This window comes from Phyllobates terribilis, unplaced genomic scaffold (assembly GCF_046119375.1).
Source record: "Phyllobates terribilis strain yellow unplaced genomic scaffold, ASM4611937v1 Scaffold_4__5_contigs__length_816908805, whole genome shotgun sequence".
NCBI lineage: Eukaryota > Metazoa > Chordata > Amphibia > Anura > Dendrobatidae > Phyllobates > Phyllobates terribilis.
Genome location: NW_027362764.1, coordinates 500,276,410 through 500,292,602, shown reverse-complemented (window position 1 = coordinate 500,292,602; position 16,193 = coordinate 500,276,410). Strand labels below are relative to the sequence as shown.

General features: G+C 49.9%; 1 protein-coding gene across 1 annotated transcript in view; it reads right to left on the bottom strand.

Moving 5' to 3' along the window:
* Positions 1 to 15,534, bottom strand: part of GMPR (guanosine monophosphate reductase) — a 171,386-nt gene extending 155,852 nt beyond the window's left edge. The window contains exon 1 of the mRNA XM_073678800.1: positions 15,103 to 15,534. Coding sequence (XP_073534901.1) covers positions 15,103 to 15,189 — 87 coding nt within the window. The 5' untranslated portion in view covers positions 15,190 to 15,534. The remainder of the gene's footprint in view (positions 1 to 15,102) is intronic.
* Positions 15,535 to 16,193: the final 659 nt, after the last annotated feature.

Genomic DNA, 16,193 nt, shown 5'->3' with positions numbered 1-16,193 from the left:
CTGCTCATTCAGCTATCCACACTGTCTTTCTGATCTAATACTGGAGATACCAGGAGTGCTGAGGTAAAAAGACGCTGCTCACATTGCTATCTACCCTGTCTTTCTGATCTAATACTGGAGATATCAGGGGTACTGAGGTAAGAAGAGGCTGCTCACTCTGCTGTCCACCCTGTCTATCTGAATGCTGAGTGGCTTCTATGAACTGGAGATAGCTTGATAATATGTGCTATAGGTTATTTCTGGGTCACAGCAGTGGAGCTTCCTACTTAACATGCTCATGGGCACATGCCCTAGTAACTTTCTGGGACAGGTTTATGTTATTGTAACAAGAAGGTGGCCATTTTAATTCTATAGTATTTACCTCCTTAGACAATAGTATTATTATTATTATTATTATTTATTATTATAGCGCCATTTATTCCATGGCGCTTTACATGTGATAGGGATATACATAACAAAAGCATTTACATAATCTTAACAAAACGAGTCAGCGACTGGTACAGGAGGAGTGAGGACCCTGCCCGCGAGGGCTCACAGTCTACAAGGGATGGGCGAGGATACAGTAGGTGAGGGTAGAGCTGGTCGTGCAGTGGTGTTTACTGCAGGTTGTAGGCTTGTCGGAAGAGGTGGGTCTTCAGGTTCCTTTTGAAGGTTTCCACGGTCGGCGAGAGTCTGATATGTTGGGGTAGAGAGTTCCAGAGTAGGGGGGAAGCACGGGAGAAATCTTGTATACGATTGTGGGAGGAGGAGATAAGAGGGGAGTAGAGCAGGAGATCTTGTGAGGATCGGAGGTTGCGTGCAGGTAAGTACCGGGAGACTAGGTCACAGATGTATGGGGGAGACAGGTTGTGGATGGCTTTGTATGCCATGGTTAGAGTTTTGAACTGAATTCTCTGGGCAATAGGGAGCCAGTGAAGGGATTGACAGAGAGGAGAGGCCGGGGAATAGCGGGGGGACAGGTGGATTAGTCGAGCAGCAGAGTTTAGGATAGATTGGAGAGGTGCAAGAGTGTTGGAAGGGATGCCACGGAGCAGGAGGTTGCAGTAGTCGAGGCGGGAGATGATGAGGGCATGCACTAGTGTTTTTGCAGAGTCTTTGCTGAGGAATGCACGGATCCGGGAGATGTTTTTGAGTTGGAGTCGGCAGGAGGTGGAAAGGGCTTGAATATGTGGCTTGAAGGAGAGATCAGAGTCCAGGGTTACCCCAAGGCAGCGAGCTTGTGGGACTGGGGAGAGTGAACAGCCATTGACATTGATGGATAGGTCGGATGGGGGATGTGAATGAGAGGGTGGAAAGATGATGAACTCTGTTTTATCCATGTTGAGTTTTAGAAACCTGTCGGAGAAGAAGGATGAGATGGCGGACAGACATTGTGGGATTCTGGTTAGTAGGGAGGAGATATCGGGTCCAGAGAGGTAGATCTGTGTGTCGTCAGCATAGAGGTGATACTGAAAGCCGTGAGACTCTATGAGCTGTCCCAGGCCGAAGGTGTAGATGGAGAAGAGCAGAGGTCCTAGAACTGAACCTTGGGGGACACCGACAGATAGGGGGCGAGATGAGGAGGTGGTGCGTGAGTGGGAGACGCTGAATGTCCTGTCTGTTAAGTATGAGGAGATCCAAGATATAGCCAAGTCCGTGATGCCAAGAGATGAGAGAATCTGGAGTAAGAGGGAATGGTCCACTGTGTCAAAGGCAGATGACAGGTCCAGAAGGAGGAGGATGGAGTAGTGTCGCTTGGATTTGGCATTTAGTAGGTAGTTGGTGACTTTGGTCAGGGCAGTTTCAGTCGAGTGATGCGGTCGGAAGCCAGATTGTAGACGGTCGAAGAGGGAGCAGGAGGAGAGGTGGGAGGACAGTTCAAGGTGGACATGTTGTTCTAGAAGTTTTGAGGCAAAGGGGAGGAGTGATATGGGGCGGTAGCTGGTCAGAGAGGAAGGGTCAAGGGAGGGCTTTTTGAGGATGGGTGTGATTGCGGCATGTTTGAAACATGAGGGGAAGACTCCGGTTGTTAGTGATAGATTGAAGAGGTGGGTTAGGGTTGGGATGAAGACTGAGGTGAGGTTAGTGATGAGGTGGGATGGGATTGGGTCAAGTTCGCAGGTGGTGAGGTGTGATTTGGAGAGTAAAGAGGAGACTTGACCTTCTGTAATGGTGGAGAAGTGGGGTTTGGAGGAGGAGGGTTGAGTAGATATGAGGAGGGGTTGTGTGGACTTTAGGCCAAAGTTTTGTCTGATGGTGTCAATCTTCTGTTTGAAGAATGAGGCAAAGTCGTCGGCTGAGATGAGAGAAGAGGGAGGAGGTGCTGGGGGACGAAGGAGAGAGTTGAAAGTGTTAAATAGCTGTTTAGGGTTGTGAGATAGGGAGGATATGAGAGATGAGAAGTAGGTTTGTGTTGCTGTAGTGAGTGCGGACTTGAAATTAGTGAGGGATTGCTTGAATGCGATGAAGTGCTCGATGGAGTGAGACCTTTTCCATCTCCGCTCCGCAACCCTGGAGGCCCGGCGCAGTTCTTTGGTAAGTTTAGTGTGCCAGGGTTGCCTGTTGAATGTGCGAGGTGTGGTGTGTGTGAGAGGGGCGATCGAGTCTAGAGCTGCAGCTATTGTGGTGTTGTATGAAGCAGCAGCAACGTCTGCATCGTGCAAGGAATTTATGTCTGTGAGAGGAAGGAGGGATTCAGAGAGAGAGTGTAGGTCAAGGTGTTTGAGATTTCTGCGAGGGTGTGTGAGTTTGTGGAGTGGGGATTGTGCACCCGGAGAGGAGAGGGTAGAGAATGTGAGGAGGTTATGGTCAGAGAGAGGGAGTGGTGAGTTAGAGAGGTTAGATAGGGAACAGAGGCGGGTGAAGATGAGGTCCAGTGTGTGGCCATCTTTGTGGGTGGGTGTGGAAGACCATTGAGTGAGTCCAAAGGAGGAAGTGAGGGATAGGAGCTTAGAGACAGACGAGTGGGGAGTGTCAATGGGGATGTTGAAGTCACCCATTATGATAGTGGGGATGTCAGTGGAAAGGAAGTGAAGCAGCCAGGTAGTGAAATGGTCTAAGAAGGTGGTGGCTTGCCCTGGGGGTCGGTAAACGACGGCCAGTTGGAGGTTGGAGGGGGAATAGATGCGCACACAGTGCACCTCAAAAGAGGGGAGTGTAACGGAGGGTGGCAGTGGGATTTTGGTGAAAGCGCAGAGTTCTGATAGGAGGAAACCTACGCCTCCACCATGTTTGCCATTGGGGCGGGGGGTGTGGGAAAGGTGGAATCCGCCATATGAAAGGGCAGATTTGCTAATTAAAAGAATTTACGATTTTTCTCTGAATAGCATTTATTTTAATTTACTTTTGTTATTTCTTTTTTACTTTGTGGTCAACCTCTTTAACGTCTGACAAGCTGAAATGGTCTGTTCTTATTGACCTCAGACAAGCTGAAACTGTTCTGTGTGAAACAAAGGCAGGTTAGGTTAGACAGGCCGTCTTTAATTGGATCATCTACAGTATTGCCATTGATGGTTGAAAGAGGGGCATTTGTGGCTAGCACAAGCTGTACAGGAGGCCTGTGTGGCTGGCACATGCTGTAAGGGACCCATTTGTGGTTGGTGCAGTTATCTGGAACATGTACTTTGAAAATATAAGTGTCATGTTCTCAAGTGCACTTGGGGTAAATAATGTTTCACAAAAAAACTTAGGTCTATTTGTCCAATTTTTAAGCTGAGCTTAATGCACTGCATTATTTTTCAGGTGGAAGGGGCAGGTGCAGCCAATAAATGGTCAATGGCTTGAGTGGATACCTTTTTTACAGTACACAAAATCATATACTATTTCAAACATGTTTATACTTTTTCACAGTACGCATTAAAAAATATATTCCTCAACTGAGATGCCTAATTGAGATGTAAGGCTGCGTGCACACGATGCTTTTTTCATGCGTTTATGCTGCGGAATTTCCGCAGCGGAAACGCATCAAAAACGCTTGGTAATCCGCACCCCATGGTCCCCAATGGCATTCTGCAATGTCAATGCACATGCTGCGGATTTTTCCGCAGCGTTTCTGCAGCGCAAATAAATCCGCAGCATGTTCATTAATTTTGCGGAAGCGCAGCGGAAGCGCCACCATTGACTTGCATTGAGACGCATAGAATCCGCTTCTGTACATTTGTACAAGCGGATTATATGCGTTTCAATGTGCGGATGGTACCCAGTTCTGGAGGAGGGGAGACTCTCATCCAGACCTGGGTACCATTGTACCTGTGAAAAAAAGAATAAAATAAAAAATAAAGTTTATATTCACCTGTCTGGCGGCCCCTGCAGCGCTTCTCCTTCCAGGACCTGAGATGACGTCGCGGTCATGTGACCGCAGACTGTCTCGCGAGATGCCGGAAGAAGCCAGGATGAGCGCGACAGCACACGCGGCGGGGGATCGGGGGTAAGTATAGCTTTTTTTTTTTATTTTTACGGTCACACTATATAAATCCATGCCTTTTGCATGGATTTATACAGTGTGACCTAGTTGTCAAGCACTTTCCAAGTGATGCTATCGCTTGGAAAGTGCTTGTCAGTCCGCATGCGGAAACACATGCGTTAACGCATGTGGGTACGCATGTGAATCTGCATGTATTCTGCAGGAAAAACGCATGCACAATCTGCATGCGTTTTTTCTGCCAGGGAGATGCAGAAATGCTGCAGAAATTTTCTGCTTCATTTCTGCATCGTGGGCACATAGCCTAAGTGTGGAATTGAGATGTGCAGCACGGTGGCTCAGTGGTTAGCACTGAAGCCTTGCAGTGTCGGGGTCCTGTGTTCAAATCCCACCAAGGACAACATCTGCAAGGAGTTTGTATGTGACGCGCCCCTGGGCCTGTGTCGCGCTGCGTTGCGCACGCGGGAGCTTACCCGGAGCCGGATCTGTTTAGGGTTGTAGTCTCGTGGCGGTGACCCGGTCCGTGCCCAGGGAGTCAAACTGGACGACAGTCTGTTAGCGGTAGAAAATGGTTGATGACTACGCCACCCGTTGAATGCAGCCAGGGGGCTGCTGCTGCAGGGCAGACCGCTGAGGCCGGTGGAAGGATGGTGCAGCGTGATAGTATAACCCCCAACGGGAGGGGTATGGCCTCAGGGCAGCCGACGTGGATGATGGGGGTAGCAGGAACCACTCAGAGACGGTATGGTAGCGTTCAGGGTCTTTACTGGTAACAACGATAGACCCTCCCGGAGTACTTGCTAGCGAACGGGGCCTGGTCAGTCCTTGAGCAGATGGGATCTCCCCTGGCCAGGCGTAGTTGTAGGCCTCCCAAGCTGACTGTACTCTTCTGGCTACCTTGCTAGAAGCTGATGTAAGTAGCCCACGTCCCTGAGTGTACCGTGTGGTGCTCACCCGTATGGCCGGTGACTCGGGGCCTTCTAATGGCTTCCGCTCCACGATGGCGGTGCTGGTCCCACGCGTGTGACCGGGCCTTCGGGCTTCTGGGCCAGGGGACCTGAAATCCCCTGCCTGACGGATTCTGCTGCTGGGTAGAAGTTAGTCCCCACAGCCTCGGACTCCGGGTCCGGTAAAGAATCTTCTTAGTCAGGGCGAGCTCTTTAGCTGCCAGCCCCTGACTCCTTGTGACTCTGCTGCTTCCTATGCTGCTCTTGTCTCTACTCTTCCTGGACTCACTAACCCTGCCTCAGCCCCGGGTTTATACAGGGGAAGTTCTTCCCCTCCCAAGGCTGGGCAGGAGGTGTGGCATGCACAGGATCCCTGACCAAAGGACCTCCCACCTGCTCTCAGACGTAATATCTCTATCACTGTGACAACCAGACCCCTGGGGTGTCACACTCCCCCCTAGTGAAATTTAGTACTCCGGGACTAAACACTTTTTAGAAAAATATAACAAGGTATATCAAAGAACAATAAAATACAATAAGGAAACACAATAAGATGGTCACGGATGTCCGCAACCGGGTGCAGTCTTTGAAGAAAAGCAAAGGTGTCCATTTCACCAACACAGGGAGACGTAACCAGGTAGGGGTCTGTCCTACCCCGAGTCCTTAACAGTCTCTAGTCCATCCTGGGTTACGCTCCAACTATATACAAAGGATTCCCGGTAAATCCACCAAGGTTTCCTAAAAATAACTAGAAACACAAAATTATACACAAGCAACAATAAACAGGTAAACATTGTAAAACAACTTAAACATTTAGATCCTCCAACGTGCGGGTAACTGGCCTCTAGTGGCCCTAGTGGACCTACGGAGCTGACTGTCTGGCCCTGAACTACAGGGTGTAGGAGCTGTCAAGGGTAAACTGGGCAGCTGTCTACCGGCTCTTTGTCTCACTAGGGGTACGGCAGGCTCACTATAAGCAGAGGGTGGATTCTCCTGTTCCGCTTGGGTGGAGTCTTCTGCCTCCTGGACCGGCTGCTCTTCCAGCTCTACCCGTTGCTCCGTAGGTTCTTGGGATGATGGTTGGAGGAAGGTGAGTACGGGTACCACAACTGCACCATTGACTTGAGTCCAAGACCGAGGGAAGTCCCCGAGCACGGTACTAACCATATCTTCCCTTTCTTCCACGGGTCGATGGTCTTCCTGTTCCTCCTCAGGGTTCCTCAGTTGTTCGGGGCACTTCTTCAGGTGGTCCCGGGATACAATGGCTGTGGTTTCCCCTCCGTCTTTACTGATGGTACAGACCTTCGGGTTCTCGTGGCTTGAGGGCAGTACGGTGTACGGGTCCTTCTCCCACTGGTCGTCCAACTTGTGGAGCCGTCTCTTCCTCTTCAAGACCTGCTCTCCGGGTACCAGGGGAACAGCGGGAGCATACTGGTTGTAAGTCTTCTCTTGTCTTTCCCTAGCCTGACAGAGACTTCGCTCCACGCTCTCCTGTACTTTCCGGTACTGCTGCTGCCTCTCTGTGTCCCAGTCTGTTTCTGGTGAAGTGTCCTCGGGCGTCAGGACTCCCATTTCCAGGTCAACAGGTAACTTACCAGGTCTTGCCCTCATTAGGTAAGCCGGGGTACAGTTGGTGGAACCTACCGGGATGTGGTTGTATAGGTCCACCAGATCGGGCAACTTCTCAGGCCACAGACTGCGTTCTTCCAGGGGCAACGTTTTTAGAAGATCCATTACCACCTGGTTCATTTTCTCACAAAGTCCATTAGTTTGCGGATGGTAGGGTGTCGTCCTTATCTTCCGGCAGCCATACAGATTGCAGAATTCCTGGAAGACCTCCGCTTCAAAGGCAGGTCCCTGGTCCGTCAGCACTTGGTCCGGGTACCCGTGTGGACGGCAAAAGTGCTGCTGGAAGGCTCTAGCTGCTGTTCGAGCCGTTAAGTCCTTGACGGGGACGACAACCAGAAACCGGGAGTAATGATCCACGATGGTTAACGCGTAGACGTAGCCACTTCTGCTGGGGGTCAGTTTTACATGATCCAAGGCTACCAGTTCCAACGGTTGCCGGGTGACGATGGACTGCAGGGGAGTCTTCTGGCTGGCCCGGTCCTTCCTTCTCAGATTGCACGGGCCACAGTCTCTGCACCACTTCTCGATGGTTCCCCTCATGCCTACCCAGTGGAACCGCTCGCGCAGCAGGAACTCCAGCTTTTTCCACCCGAAGTGTCCAGCTCCGTCGTGGTATGCCTCCATCACCATGGCTGCGTCTCTTCGTGGCACCACTACTTGCCAGAGTAGTTCATGCGTCCTGGAGTTAACCATTCTGCGGCACAACTTCCCCTTGTAAAGGAACAGTCGACTCTTCTCTGCCCATAGTTGTTTGGCTTCCTCTGGAGCGTCTGATTCCAGGCTAGCCTCCGGGCGAGTCAGCATCTCCTTCACCAGTCGGACGGCAGGGTCGCTGTCTTGCGTTTCCGCCCAGTTGTAGTGAGGTAAGGGGTTCAACGTAGCAGCCTGCTTACTCCTTACCCGGTGGGAATACTGGATAGTCCCATGACGGTGGAACGCAGGGAGTTCAACTTCTTCCAGTCCCTCCGGATCTTCTCCTCCGTCCGGCAGGTTGGGCATCCTGGACAGGGCGTCCGCGTTGGTATTGGAGCGCCCTGCCCGGTATTTAATTGTGAACTCGTAGTTGGACAGACGGGCCATCCACCTCTGCTCCAGGGCACCGAGTCTTGCCGTGTCCAGGTGTGTCAGCGGGTTGTTATCCGTGTATACGGTGAACCGGGAAGAAGCGAGGTAATGCTTAAAGCGCTCGGTGACTGCCCATACCACGGCCAGGAACTCTAGCTTAAATGAGCTATAATTCTCGGGATTCCTTTCGGTGGGTCGCAGTTTTCGGCTGGCATAGGCGATTACTCGCTCTTTCCCCTGCTGAATCTGGGACAGTACGGCTCCTAGCCCGACGTTACTGGCGTCGGTGTAGAGGATGAAGGGCTGGCTATAGTCCGGATACGCCAAGATTTCATCCCCCGTGAGGGCCATCTTCAGCTGGCGGAAGGACTCTTCCTCTAGCTCTTCCCATTTGAAGGGCGGCTTCTGGTTCTTGGCCTTCCGGGACTGGCCTATCAGGAGGTCCTGCATAGGCGCCGCCTTTTTGGTGAAACCGGGAATAAACCTTCGGTAGTAGCCTACCAACCCTAGGAACTGCCGCACTTCTTTTACGCTGGAAGGGCTTGGCCATCCTTTGATTGCGGTGATCTTATCGGGGTCGGGAGCCACTCCGTCAGCGCTCACCACGTGTCCCAGGTATTGCACCTTTGGTTTCAGGAGGTGACACTTGGAGGGTTTCACCTTTAGGCCGTAACTCGCCAGAGCTTCGAACACCTCCGCCAGGTGTTTCAGGTGGTCCTCATAAGTTTTGGAGTATACGATGACATCGTCCAGGTACAACAGGACCGTCTCGAAGTTTCTGTGGCCCAGACAGCACTCCATTAATCGTTGGAAGGTTCCTGGGGCGTTGCAGAGTCCGAACGGCATGCAGGTGAACTCGCTAAGTCCCATCGGGGTGGTGAATGCGGTCTTCTCCCGGTCCGCCTCTGCTACAGGAACCTGCCAGTACCCGCTAGTGAGATCCAAGGTAGAGAAGAAGTTAGCAGATCTTAAAGCAGCCAATGACTCCTCTATCCTTGGTAAGGGGTACGCATCCTTGTGTGTGATACGGTTGATTTTCCGGTAATCTACACACATCCTCATGGTGTTGTCTTTCTTTTTGACTAAAACTAGTGGGGCTGCCCAGGGGCTACAGCTATCCCGGATTACCCCAGCCTCCTTCATGTCTCTAAGCATCCCCTTGGCGTGTTGGTAATGTGCAGGGGGTACGGGTCGATACCTCTCTTTTATGGGAGGATGATCTCCCGTGGGGATGCGGTGTTCTACCCCCTTGACTCGCCCGAAGTCTAACGGGTGTTTACTAAACACTCTCTCATACTCTTGAACCACCCGATAGACTCCTTGTTTCTGGTGTGAGGGAGTGGAGTCAGTACCCAGATGTAGTTGCTGACACCAGTCCTCCATGTCTTTCTTAGAGCCGTTACCTTCCTCCGGGTGAGATGGAGGCAAGGGTTCCACAGATTGTATAGAATTTTGATTAGTGGTATATAATTTGGCTAGCGTGGCATACCGGGGCAGGTACACTTCCCTCTCCCCGATATTTATTATGCGAACGGGCACCCTCCCATGGCGTACATTGACCACCCCCCGTGCTGTCAAAATGGTGGGCCTACTGTCTGAGTAAACTGGTTCTACCATTGCCTGGTAATCTCTACCTCTCAGACCAATAGCTGCCCGGCACCAAATCATCATTTCACTTTTTGGGGGCATGGCAATAGGAAAAGGGTCACACATTCTTACGCTACCAATCTCACCGCCGGAGAGTTCCACTTGTTGCCGTTGCATCAGTGCCCGGATCTCTTTCTGGAGCACCCGCTGCTCGCCGGAGCTGGCATTCTTGGCAACCTGCTGTAAAAGGAAAATCACCTCTGCAAGACAATTTTCAATTACATTAGTTCCTAGAGTTATTTTTGGGTGACTCTCATGTTTGTCAATATCTACAATGATCAGTCCCTGTGCGGCCAGTTCGACTCTACCAATTTTGATGGTCACCTCTTTAAATCCGATCTGTGGCACGGGCTGACCATTGCTGGCGATGATACTCAAGTCGTCGTCAGGGTAGCGGGTAATATCCGAGTCATTCCAGTACTGCTTGAAGAGCACGTACGGGATGGTGGTGACCTGTGACCCGGTGTCCAGTAGGGCACTCATGGGAATGCCATCCAGTACCACAGGCAAGACTGGACGTCCTCCCACATATCTGTCGCGCCAGTTCGATGGGCCTGGTGATCTTTTTCCTGGGGGTTGGCCCTCTACCCCAGGTTGTGCCCGTTTAAAGAACAGTACCTTTCCATATGTCCGGGTTGATTGCAGCGGCGGCAGATGGGTCGTCCGTCCTCGCTGTATCGGTCACTGGGTCTTCCTCTGGCCGGTGGGGTCCTCCTTGGTCGACGCCACGGGATGTCCTCCGGTCCGGATGCCAGCTGGATCTTCCCTGGAGTGGAAACCTGTAAAGACTGCACAGTTCGGGTTAGCGCAGCAACGCTTTTAGCTAGCTCTTGGACCTGATGGTGTAGGTCTGGAGCCGGGTCATTGTCCAAAGCCTGCGCATCAGCTCCCACAGGCCCTGCTGACAAGGGCGCCGCCTCCTGGTAGTAAGTGGTAGTGGGGCGTCTGTGGGTCACAACGCCACCTGGTGCCGGTTCTCGGAGCACCCGGATGGCTCTGTCCTTGAACTGTGCAAATTCTAGATGAGGGTCCTGTAAGGCCATTGCCCGCAACTGGGTGCGGTGGGCATTGCAATATAAACCCTCTATAAATTGTTCGGTCAACAGCCTGTCCTCGTTTCCCACTCCATTAGGGTCGGTCTGCTTAATGGCCCTCAGGGCCTCTTGTAGGTTGAGTGCATAGTCCCTTATACTCTCATGCGCTCGCTGCTTGCACCCGTAGAATCTAAGTTTAATCTCGGCTGAGGTGCGGGTATCAAAAGTGTCCTTCAGCCGGGTTAGTATCCCTGCGACAGTCTTCCTCCCAGGTGGCCAGGATTTTACTTCCCTTTTGGCTGCCCCAGTTAGTTGGGCCACCAGGATGCTCACTTTTTGCTCTTCTGTGAGGGGGTACACCTGGAAGAGGCTATCCAGCTTTTCTCTAAAGTCATGCAGGGTATGTGACTCCCCTGAGTACTGGGGTAGCCAAGCTGCTCCCGGGATATAGGGCATGGTGAAGGGCATAACTGCAACAGCGGTAGCGCTGGCGGGGGTTGAGGCAGTGGAGCTCTCCTCCGTATCCGACATCTTCCTCCCCCCTAGTGGACCGTGGCCTACCTTGCGATGATCCTGTTCCGTAGGCCGCGGCTCCGCAGTGGATCGTCAGGGTTGAGGACCTTCCGTCGCGCTCCTGTGACGTCGGCGTCTGCTGGGCTCCTTCCAGGACCTTACGCAACGTCCGGACGTGAGGCGGGGCTTCAGTTCTCGCGCGCTTTCGGAGTCCACGCCCCTCTTCTTCCCGCGCGGCGTCCTCAAGATGGCGTCCAATGGCGGGAAAACTCCACGGATGGCGGGAAGAAGGCTGAAGATGGCGCCGGATGGCGGGAAACTTCACCGATGGCGGGAAGAAGGCTGAAGATGGCGCCGGATGGCGGGACTCTTCACCGATGGCGGGAATCTTCACCACTGGTAAGTTTGAACAGTCTTTGCTTTTCAGGCACGCAGTACCCGGTGGTTGCGGGCACGTGATCCTGCCGACTACGCCAAAGTTGACGCGCCCCTGGGCCTGTGTCGCGCTGCGTTGCGCACGCGGGAGCTTACCCGGAGCCGGATCTGTTTAGGGTTGTAGTCTCGTGGCGGTGACCCGGTCCGTGCCCAGGGAGTCAAACTGGACGACAGTCTGTTAGCGGTAGAAAATGGTTGATGACTACGCCACCCGTTGAATGCAGCCAGGGGGCTGCTGCTGCAGGGCAGACCGCTGAGGCCGGTGGAAGGATGGTGCAGCGTGATAGTATAACCCCCAACGGGAGGGGTATGGCCTCAGGGCAGCCGACGTGGATGATGGGGGTAGCAGGAACCACTCAGAGACGGTATGGTAGCGTTCAGGGTCTTTACTGGTAACAACGATAGACCCTCCCGGAGTACTTGCTAGCGAACGGGGCCTGGTCAGTCCTTGAGCAGATGGGATCTCCCCTGGCCAGGCGTAGTTGTAGGCCTCCCAAGCTGACTGTACTCTTCTGGCTACCTTGCTAGAAGCTGATGTAAGTAGCCCACGTCCCTGAGTGTACCGTGTGGTGCTCACCCGTATGGCCGGTGACTCGGGGCCTTCTAATGGCTTCCGCTCCACGATGGCGGTGCTGGTCCCACGCGTGTGACCGGGCCTTCGGGCTTCTGGGCCAGGGGACCTGAAATCCCCTGCCTGACGGATTCTGCTGCTGGGTAGAAGTTAGTCCCCACAGCCTCGGACTCCGGGTCCGGTAAAGAATCTTCTTAGTCAGGGCGAGCTCTTTAGCTGCCAGCCCCTGACTCCTTGTGACTCTGCTGCTTCCTATGCTGCTCTTGTCTCTACTCTTCCTGGACTCACTAACCCTGCCTCAGCCCCGGGTTTATACAGGGGAAGTTCTTCCCCTCCCAAGGCTGGGCAGGAGGTGTGGCATGCACAGGATCCCTGACCAAAGGACCTCCCACCTGCTCTCAGACGTAATATCTCTATCACTGTGACAACCAGACCCCTGGGGTGTCACATATGTATTCCCAGTGTTTGTGTGGGTTTCCTCTGGGTTCTCCAGTTTCCTCCCACACTCCAAAGACATACTGATAGGGAATATATGAGCCCTATTGGGGACAGTGCCCATAAATGTCTGTAAAGCTATGTGGAATTAATGGTGCTATGTAAGTGAGTAAAATAAATAAATAAAAATTGTGTGCAACGTTAAAAAAAAAAAAAAAACTTTTGACATTTTCTTTTACAGTTAGACCTGAATAAAAAGAGTGTAAAGGAAGCTGCAATGTAAATGTCAGAAAAAAGAAACGTCTAGGTAACACAATTCCCAAATTATATACAGTTGACATTCTGTTAGGGGAGGAAGGCTGAAGATGGGGCAGAAGGGGCTGCTAACATTATCCATAATGCAACCTAAAAATACAAAACAAGTGTGAAAAACACTAAAAAGAAGAGAAAAGGCCAAGTGCAAGTTTCTTCAAAGAGGAAAATGTAGACCAAGCAAATGCTCCTGTCAGTAAAAGACAGCTCCTAGGTGGATTTGCATTTTCATTCCTAAAAACTGCTAATGGGAACATATTTTCGTACATGAAACAACTTTGGTTCAAAGATGGCTGTCCTCTGTTTGAAGATGATTGAGTGATATGTTCAGCTGATAACAATTGACTGCCTAGCAGCAAACTCTAGTCAGTATTTTTTATTTATTTTTATCTAGAAAGATATCTGGATCGAGGCGTTAACTAATGCTGACAAAGGAGATTTTTTTCAGGGGAAGTTTTACACAAAATATTTCTTTGTCTGATAATTGCATCTTATATACTTAGTGACAAATAGAAAATAATACCAATCATGCAATAAATTAAGCAAAAGGAAAATACAAGTGCATTCCTGTTCAGAGAATATCATAAGTGCCTGCATATTTTTTTCAAAAAGACATTGTGCAGATATAGGCAGGAAAGCCATACGGCCATCCCTCTGTGAGACTTGCAGCAAGCAGCTGCAATGCAGTGATGTTAGAGCGGCAGTCCTGGACATTTGCACCACAATAAAATTACTATCTGTCTGTCTCTGGGAGAACATGACATGGACCTTGAAGATGTGTTACCTTAAATCACCTAAGGTTTATATGAGCAAAGCAACTAGGATTTGACATAGCAATTTCCCAGAAAGCCACTATGCTGGAGGGAGACACCCCCAGCCTGGAGTGAATAGAGCACATGCCTGATAAAATCTGCTGCAGCAAGAATGCCTTGAAGGTGACTTCCTATTCTCCTAAGAAAAATACACTGAATTTGTATACTGGGAATATCACAGGCTCGTTACTGTGCAGGAAGCATTTTATTAGATAGAAATTCCAATATACAATGTAAACAATGATTGCAATGTAATTTGATGTGTAATGGGTGTATGTGCGGCAGCATTGTGTTCAATGTGAATTTATATATATGTAATACACTTTTATTGGCTGCTTGATATACGCCACCTAAACATGTAGCATTGTATGTGTTAATAGATTGCAAAATGTATGAAGCAGTCATATCAGTCAGGTAGGAGAGATAACAGGACAGTGATGTCCCTGCACTAAAAGTGTTTCAAGGGGCTATGGGGTCTACACAGATGAGTTTCCCACAACAGGTCAGACTAGTTGGTGACTAATCACATCCTTATTATAATAATTGTATGCTCCGGCTATAAGTTTGGGCCATGGTTTCCAATAAGCAGGCTTTGCACTTTGAGGAATATTTGAGTTAGTCACAAAGAAATGTTTGCCCAGTATTAGTCAGTCTTATACCATTGCCCTGTGTAATAAGCCGGTATGTCTGCAGACAAGTGCATGCCAGGCTCCTAACACACGCTGCCGACTGTCATTGTCATTTGTGTATATACTTCTGCAGGGCTCAGCTTTCAAAATACCTCGCCTGACTAATCTACTTCCAACCAGAACTATGAGTTGTTCTTTCTTCTGCCAAGGTGAAATACTGAAGGTGAAAGCGAGACTGCAGCCCAACAAGATACAAATCCCGAGCTCTGAGTCCTCACCCCCGCTGCGAAGTCTACATTCCTCATTAGCAACATTAGCAAAGAAAAAAAAGTGGAAATTTCCATTTGCACTGAAAGAAATCTTCTAAGACAAGTTGAGTTTATGCCTACAACTGCTGTAATTTATCCTAATTGGTTCTACAGCGGATTTAGTGAATATGACAAACAGCGCTATTAACGTAAATCCCCTTTGGACCTCCAAAGATCGATACACATTGGTTGTTATGTTATTGTACAACATACATGATAACAAGTGACCAATGTGGCACTAGAGTTCAAGTCCTCTTCTTCTCTGAAGAGGGAATATGCATATTCAATGTGAAATAAGTAATGGCACTAATATAATATTTCTACATGTTACTCTGTAGTATTTTGTTTGAGGAGGAAAGGACTCACCTCTGATCTGCTTTTGAGGCTGCTCCTCTTTGGCCTGACCAGGACATCTTTAAAGTCCAGCTTGAGGTCTGCGTCCACTCTGGGCATCCTTATAATTGACTAAGATCCTTTAATGCTGTATTGCAGTGGTGAGCAGATATTCCTCCTCTTTTCTCCAGAGAGTGTATACCAGATAAGATACAACCCTGAAACAAGCAAAGCCTATATGATCTTCAGCAAGAGTATTTATAGTGCGGAAAAGGCCAATAGTGAACGCACAAGTCCCATATCTTTATTAGGCAAGTGCTGTTTTTAGAAAGAGATCAGCAACGGAACTGGAGTCTTCCCTCTGGCTCCTGTTCTGCCGGCTGACAGCGAGAATGTGTGTGTAATAAGAGTCTACGCTCTCCATGGCAGTGCTGCGCAACCACACCAAAGCTCTGCATAGGAACAACAATCAATGAGGCTTTTTTTTCCTGCTAACAAATCTGGAGGAACAGCCTGCAGGGATTATTTCATGACTAAACACAACAGATGAATGTATGAATGAGACCCAAATCATGCTCTGTTGTATATCAAAGAATCACTGATGCACTTATCACTGAGTGAATATAATGATAAGGAAGAGTAGTTTACATGACTGCATATCATACAGTTAAAGGGAATCTGTCAGGTGATTTTTGTGTAGTATCCTAATAGCATCCTGAAATAGTTACATAGTTCCGTAGGTTGAAAAAAGACCACGGTCCATCAAGTTCAACCTTTCTCCACCACTTATAGATTTTGTCACTAAATTATCTGTAACCCACTATGTTATATGTAGTGAGGAAATCATCCAGCCCTTTTTTTAAAGCGGTTGTAGTGTCTGCCATTTCTACCTCTTGTGGTAGGGCATTCCAATAGGGCTTGGGTGCCTTTTCAGGATATATAACTTTTATTTCTCTACTTGGCCCCCTTGTCTTGCTGTAAGCCTCAGACAAATTTATTGTCACGAGCCGGCAAGTCAAGCATATGTAAATTGTAAATTGATATTCACCCCTTCCCCCACCAATAATCATGCCCACCTCTCTGCACTGGCTTCACCGATTCAATCAGACTGCCTTATGCCCGAG